General features: G+C 45.2%; 1 protein-coding gene across 1 annotated transcript in view; it reads left to right on the top strand.

Moving 5' to 3' along the window:
• LOC104410466 (ovotransferrin-like) overlaps positions 1-6,614 on the top strand; it is a 14,253-nt gene extending 7,639 nt beyond the window's left edge. The window contains exons 9-17 of the mRNA XM_010020630.1: positions 59-213; positions 1,108-1,201; positions 1,335-1,370; positions 2,057-2,215; positions 3,261-3,405; positions 4,322-4,386; positions 4,780-4,964; positions 5,768-5,954; positions 6,372-6,614. Coding sequence (XP_010018932.1) covers positions 59-213; positions 1,108-1,201; positions 1,335-1,370; positions 2,057-2,215; positions 3,261-3,405; positions 4,322-4,386; positions 4,780-4,964; positions 5,768-5,954; positions 6,372-6,412 — 1,067 coding nt within the window. The 3' untranslated portion in view covers positions 6,413-6,614. The remainder of the gene's footprint in view (positions 1-58; positions 214-1,107; positions 1,202-1,334; positions 1,371-2,056; positions 2,216-3,260; positions 3,406-4,321; positions 4,387-4,779; positions 4,965-5,767; positions 5,955-6,371) is intronic.
• The last annotated feature ends 1,154 nt before the right edge of the window (positions 6,615-7,768 follow it).

The raw sequence follows: 7,768 nt of genomic DNA, 5'->3' as shown, positions 1-7,768 counted from the left end.
CCTGTCTGGTCAGCGGGGCTCTAGGCTCATCCTTGGTCTTCGTCTGCTGGTTTTACAGACCAGCTGAACCCCAACCGCAGAGAAAACAAGACACGGTGGTGTGCAGTAGGCAAGAACGAGAAGAGCAAGTGTGACCTCTGGAGTGTGGTGAGCAACGGGGACGTGGAGTGCGTCGTGGCAGACAATACCAGGGACTGCATCATTAAGATCATGGTATGGCTTTTTTTTTCTCCCTGTGAACCTTCCAAACAGAGAGCAGCATTACTTCCTTCAGCCTGGGAATAGATGGGGTGGAGATAGGGAGCTTTGTGAGAAATACCAGGGGGTAGAAACCTACCTCATCATAGCGAACAGGGCTGACTAGCTTTTCATCTATTAACATTCTTTAAAAAAAAAAAAAATCATTGGAGACTGTTCTTTCTTGAGGTTTCCCAAATAAAAATCAATTTTCTGTTGTGAAGGAACTTTTTATTTGGAAAGGGAAGGTGAAATACAAATTTTGGAAAATGCAGAGGAAAACAGTTGCCTGCTTAGAAGAGGAGTGATTCTGTAGCACAGATGAGGATACTGGTGGCAGCTCAGGGGTTTGGGTCAGTACCACGAAGACAGCACAAAATGTGAACTTGCAAAGACAGGTGAGATAAGGACATCTGTTTGGCAGAGAAGCATGCTAGGAGAGGCACACCGCTGAGCCTCTGAGTGTCTGGGGAAGTGAGCTGCTGCTGGAGGTGGTTACAAGTGCAGGGGAGCATCAAAACTCCCCATTTGCATCAGAGGGGTCTCCTTCATAGGTTGACCCCCTGAGGAGAAAAAAAAAGATATGTAATTGCTAAAAAATTGCAGTATATCCCTCCCAAAGTATAGAGGTTATGACCATGCTGGGAATGCAAGCCAGGCCAGTTTCATGATCGATAAGTCTATTGTATTACAAGTCATTACCATGAATGACAATGTGACCTTGCCTGTCCATAAGCTAAGGGATGGCCTCTCGTGTCACCATAGCTCCATCTCCTTTACAGCGAGTGCTACTTTTACAATCTGATTTCTGAAAAGCTCTGGTCTGAGGACATACAGGGTTGTTTGATTGCTGCACTGTTTTCATTGCAGAAAGGTGAAGCAGATGCTATCAGCTTAGATGGAGGTTTTGTCTACACTGCTGGTGTGTGTGGCTTGGTGCCAGTGATGGGAGAAGTCTATGAGGGTAAGCACAGCCTGGGCTGCCCCTCTGGGTCTGGGTGGTGAGGAATGGGCTGGTGCAAAAGCACTGGTTTTGTTCTGCTTTTTTAATTTGCCATATCTTTTATGCAATATCTTTGTCTTCTTCCCTCCATCAGATGACAGTCAATGCAACAAAGCAGAAGGAGAACCAGGTAATTACTGCCAACAGAGGGATAGAAAACACTCCTGATGGATATAAGTAGAAAAATATATATGCAGTCAAGAGTAGAGAATAAATGGCCAGTTTCCACACAAACAGCCACTGTGTCCATGCAGATACTACAAATTTGGGAGACAAATTTAGTAGTCAAATGGAAAGCCTGGGTCTGCAAGCAGGTATCAAGGCAAAGCATACAGTAACAGCAGAGATTTGTGTTTAGCTCCTGCTATCTGGAGCACAGTCACACCATAACGATGTCAGGGCTGCGAACAGGGATAGAAGGTCTGGGTTGTGTCATTAGGAAATTGTTCTTTATAGAAATGGGAAGAGGGAGAGGAAGGAAGGTTTTAGTCCTTTGCTAAAGAGGGAAAAGGAAATCAAGAGGGGATAAGAAATCATCATGTATGTCTTGCTATAGCCTTTTTGCATACCCAAGTGTCAGAGTTTGGTGGGTGGAGAAAGCAGGAAATGTCAGGGATAATAGTTTCCCAGGAGCATGGTGGGAGAAGATGCATCACATCTACAAACTCTTCCATTGTCGCTGCCTGGCAAATCACTTATAAGCGCAAAGTATTTTTGCTACGCTGTTCATAGGTGCCCTCTCCCAAGTGGAGCCAATGCTTTCCTAAGGGATCCTTGGGTCAGTTCTTAATTCTTCTTTATTTTATCTTCTGAAAGCATCCTACTTTGCTGTGGCTGTTGTGAAGAAATCTGACGGTGATATCACATGGAACAATCTGCAGGGTAAGAAGTCATGCCACACTGCTGTTGGGAGAACTGCTGGTTGGAACATCCCCATGGGCTTGATTCACAACAGGACTGGGAGCTGCAATTTTGGTGAGTAGTGTTTTGTATCCATTCCTTCAAGCTTGGAATCTGCTTGCAAACATGTTTTCACATCCTTCATGTCACCTTCAAAGTTTCTTATGCCTCAAACATTCCCACCTGGAGGTGAGAAATGGAGAAGACTGTTATTTAAGGTTTCACTGAGCAAAGATTTAGGCAGTTGGTGACTGCTTCAGAGTAAGATATGGCATGTCAGCCGCTTTTGGGGGGTTTTGCTTTCTTTTCACATCTTTCCTCTTCCCTTTGCAGCAGCCCAAAAGGTATCGACAAAAAGGGGATACAGGCTGCCCCAAGTTGAGGGGTCCTGGTGCTTGTGCAGGGTGTGGAGTGGGGGTTAAGGATGAGTTTATAAAGCTCAGAAGGGAGGGGAAGGGCTGAGAACAGGGGACAGGGGCTGATTTTTGTTCAAGAAACTTAAAGGGACTGCCCTGACTGCCTGAGAATAAGGGAGTCAGAATCTGCATTGGCTCTGGGATTTTAGAGATTGTCTTCTACAATACAAGATCAACTTCTACATCTGACTTTCAATCAGTGAAAATTACAGTGAGCCCAACAAAAATAATTTGAATATATTATTGACCAAGGCACATTAAGCATACAGTTATTAAAATGAAATTTCTAACTGCAAGAAGATAGCGTCAGTAAGTTTTAGACTCAGCCCCTCCATCCTCCTGCCTGGCTTTCCCCATATATCTGGCAAATGCTGCAAAATGCAACTCTGATGACCCATAAAGGCTGTGGAGGCTTGGGCTGGCTCTGGGTGAGCTGAGAATGGTTTGCAGCAAAACCATTCTTCTTTTTCTGCCAAGATAGTGCCTATTGCAATGGAGCTTTAGGCCCCGCTTCATTATCAATAGTACTGGCACAAGTTTCATAGCGAAAACTGGATGCATGCAATTTGCTGCCCACTGGATCATGCTCCTTCTCAAAGCCTGTTTATAGCTCCGAGTGACCACTAATACAAATTCAGCACAATAATGTATTATTATAAGAAAATATAACTTTTCAGTGCAAGGAAAAGTTTTCCTGCTTTCAGATGAATACTTCAGTGAGGGCTGTGCTCCTGGGTCTCCTCCTAACTCCCGCCTCTGCCGACTCTGCAAGGGCTCAGGGAGGGTCCCGCCTGAGAAGTGCGTTGCCAGCAGCCATGAGAAATACTACGGATATACTGGCGCTTTCCGGTAGGTGGTGGAAACACTCAGGCTGCTCCCAAGTACCTTAGGGCTAATCACAGAAGTTACGGGTAGATCACATGCAGAGCACAGCCTCATGCTGATGCTAATTTCCTGACCTCCTCTTTTTCTCCATTGCACTGCTGAAGTATGTCTGTAGTATTATACATATCCTATATGGGATATTTTCTTTATACAGCTTCCTGCAAAATGACATAAAATGTTCCCATTCTATAAAACTAATGTCCTGGTGCCTCCATGCAAACCTGGAGGGACACAAACTTTTTGGCCAGACCTTCTACAATGGCAGCAGTGCTACACTTTTAACACATATAAGGAGTGTTAAAAGATGGGGACACACAAACAGTGCTGCCAGTAGACACTCCTTGTTTACAATACTGCTTGGCTTAGTTAAAATGAGCCATCCTCTAAAAAGTGCAGAGACCAGAGGTCAGCCCCCGAGTCACCAGAGTGCCATCTCTTCCCTACCTGTTCAGCATCAGGTTAAGTCTAAGTAATTCATATGGGGCATGAATTTAAAAAGAGAATGAATCTTTTTTCATTTACATCTAATAGCAAAGAGACCCTGCTTCAGGGTTTGCAATCTTTTTGGCGCAAGTTAGTGTTTTTACAAAGCTATTAATACGTGCAGGCAGGCATTGCAGAAAGCAAAGCAAATTCTGAACCTGGCCAAACTGCTTCTTTCTGACTATAAAATAAATTGGCTACTTATCGTGTGAGGAGGACACATATTTTTCTCCAGGAGTTAAAAGACTCATGTCCTTAAAATATTCCTGGCATGGCTCCTTGGACAGCTGTCCTTGGAGATTAATTTTACAAAATAAGACATAAGCCACAATAAAATCTGTAGGAAAGAGCCAGGATTCGAGCACCCACATCACTTGCTTTTCTTTGTACTTCCCAGGTGTCTGGTCGAGGAGGGGAATGTGGCCTTTATTAAGCATTCAATTGTCGAGGAAAACACTGATGGTACGTGGTTATTCTGTTGAATGGGTCTTGGCAGGACTGCCTTCCCCTGCCCTGCGTTATTTTTGTTCCCAGTGCAGAACGTAGTAGGAAGCTTTATCTGCTTGTCTTGTCAACCTCACCCCTCCCACAGGAGAGGCAGAATTCAAGTATCAGTCAAGCTTTCTGCCCAGGGTGGCTTTTCCCAGGCATTTTTGCAGGGACACTTTCCTGCTAGCTATCATTTAATTTCAGCTGCACAATTATTCAGGGGGTCCTGAATAACAACCATGGGCTCCTGCCTTGACACCTTTGTGCAGCACTCCAGCAGGAACAAATGCCTTACTTAGGTGTTGTGAGGCTGACGTTCTTCTGCTATATGAGATCTCTGAATCTCCAAACCAATTCTCTTTAAAGGCAAAAATAAAGAAGACTGGGCCAAAAATCTGAAAATGGACCAATTTGAATTGCTGTGCACTGACGGGAGACGGGCAAATATCATGGATTATAGGGACTGCCACCTGGCCAAAGTTCCGACCCATGGTGTAGTCACCCGTCCTGAGAAAGCTAAGAAAGTCCGTGAGCTGCTGGAGAGACAAGAGGTGAGTAATACTGGCAGCGGAGGAAGCATTCTGGGCTTGTTCTTACGCAGCATGTTTGCATTTTCAGAGCAATGAGTTTCCCCAAGTCAGCGCAAGGTAGATTTTAACTTACTGATACAAGGTGACAGCCTTGTCCCTCAACCTCCCCCTTCTTTCATCCCTTCCAAACCACTCTTTCTCCTCTACCACCTCAGTAAACATGCATTTAGGTAGCAGACGTACCATGGTGGTTGCTGTATCATGCTATACTCGTGTGACATGAGGTTTTATCACCTCCTTCTCAAGCTATGCTGTTGCAGGTGTGTTTCAGAAACTCCTCTGAGATGCCTGCTGGATCAGGCAGAGCCCTGAGAGGACAGAAGCCTTCCTGCACACACAGTGTCTTACAGCTACTGCTGTAAATGTAACCAGAATGAACAAGCTCTGATTTTACACTGAAAAGCTTAGTATTTCCTCTGCCATCAGGGCCTGCTCAGAGGCACTTGGGAAGTCAGCTCCTTTTCCAACTCATGGCTTAAGGCACAAGGACTTGCTGGCAGCATCTGCCCATGAGTTCTGCATGTAGTGACATGTTAAAATGGAAAAAAATTGTTTAAACAGTCCTGCCACAGCTGTGCCTACCACCGAGAGATCCCTCATCTAACCACACGAGCAGAATATCCAATGCCAAATCTTTGGAGCTTGGCTGGGGGATCCCCAGGGTGATGGTGACAAAGTAGGACTAAGAGCTAGCCTTGGAGAAGCTGGATCTTGCCAGCTTTCTATGTTTTACATATACTTACCTCTTTGTGCCTTTATTTCAGAAACTATTTGGAACAAAAGGAATTGAGAAAGAAAGGTTCAGTATGTTTCAGTCTCAAACCAAGGACCTTCTGTTTAAAGACTTGACCAAGTGTCTGGTCAAACTCCGCGATGGCATAACGTACAAGGAATTCCTTGGAGATCAGTACTATGCTTCAGTTTCTAGCCTCAACACCTGCAATCCATCAGGTAACTGTAACATCCCCAGGAAGAATTGCAGTTCTTAGCCTCTCAGGCACGGACAGTTTATTCCATAGATGTTAATTTAATTCTTTTTAAAGCAAAATGAGGATAAGTCATGAAGATGCCAGTATACTGTATTCAAAATTCCTTGAATGATCAGTCTGCTTCTCTGGCGCCAACAGGGGTCAAAGATTTTTACTCACCTTTAGAAAACAGACACTTTGAGAGATGGCAAAAAGAACCCACTCTGACCCATCAGCGTGTGCTCAGTACAATCTGTAGTTAATACACATGGGTTTTTTTGTGACACACTGGATGTATTATCCATGCAATGATGATGTTGGCATGGCAGGGTGTGGGCTGTTGGAATGGGGGGTGTTTAAAGGCAGGATCTGAACTTCTCCCTGCCCTTTCCCTTTTCAGATCTCCTCCAGGTGTGCACCTTCCTTGAGGACAAGCAGTGAGATGGGAAGGACCCCTGCTGGAGGGGGAGAAAACTTCAAGCAATGACTCCTCTTGTGCCCTCAGCATCCAACACTGACCTGCAGAGGGCTCTTTACCTTCACTGCTTTCTCTGCCCTTCCTCATCACTCTGAAAGTGGCTGTTGGAGACTTCACTGTTCTCTGCTGCCATCACAGCAAAAAATAAAATCTCAAATCTAAACAGGTTTCCTGAGATTTTTCAAAATGGTCTGTAAGCCCATTCCTTCCCCAGTACCTCTTGCCATAGGACAGTACCAAATATCAACATGGCTATTGCCACTTAAGGGCCCACTAGAGAAATTTGTTTCAGCGTTTGCCAAAGCAAAATGGATTAAATATGCCCTAAAGCCTAATGAACAACTCTTTTGTACTCTCTGTGCTTTTGCTTCACCTATCCCACTATCTCCCCAGCAGATGATAGTTGTCCTGTGTAGTTGAGACGCAGGAAGAGGAATAATGTTTCTGCTAGGGAAGTTGAAGGGTGAAAAAGTACCACATGTAGGTGGGCAGCCTGACTCCAATCCATGGTGAAAATAAAAAGGCAAGACAAAAAGGTCTGCTGAGGCTCTCTGCTTCAGAGGAACAGGTTCTGGGGTAATCTAGCTGGTCCCAACCCTTTTGTTAAGGCAGGCATAGAAGAGCTGCTGGTTTTGAAGGAATGAGTATTTTGACGGGCCCAAAGAAATGATTTTTGGATGCATATGGTATGTGCCGTGAGGAAGCCCACTAGCCTGAGTGAGATCACCTTGGAAGACAGAAATGTAGAGTTTGATGGGGAGCAATGAAATTTAGTTCCTCACATTTATGCCAGATGAAGTATACTGGACAAATGGCTTTTTTAACTAGCAAGAGATCCAGTGCCTCTGAGAGCCTGATTCTGCAACTACCTGGCTACAGTTGGAAAACTTGTCCCAAGAAAAGCTGCGTCATCTGTACTCTGTACCAGGTGTAACCTCTTGCCCCACGAGTAGAAGGCATGGAAAAAAGGAACCTCACTAGAGGACCACAGAGTCTCCAGTCCAACCTTCCACTCAAAGTAGGGTATCAACCCGGTTGCTCAGGGGTTGACACAGTCAAGCACTGAGAACCTCCAAGGATGGCGACTCTGTGACCTCTCTGAACAACCTGTCCCATAGCTTGACAGCCCAGAAGGGGTATGAGTTTCTCTCTAATACCCACTCTAAACATCTAGATTTAACGTATTTCCATTGCACCCCATCATGAAAAGCTTGGCTCCATCTTCCTACCCTACCCTGCCCTGCCTTTATCCGACTTGCCCCGCCTTACCCCTTTGCCCTACCTTACCCCCCCCTACCCTGCCCCGCCCTGCCTTGCCT

This window comes from Nestor notabilis, unplaced genomic scaffold (genome assembly GCF_000696875.1).
Source record: "Nestor notabilis isolate BGI_N333 unplaced genomic scaffold, ASM69687v1 scaffold25148, whole genome shotgun sequence".
Taxonomy (NCBI): domain Eukaryota; kingdom Metazoa; phylum Chordata; class Aves; order Psittaciformes; family Psittacidae; genus Nestor; species Nestor notabilis.
Note: the sequence above shows the minus strand (reverse complement) of the source record. Positions and strands in the feature narration are given on the sequence as shown.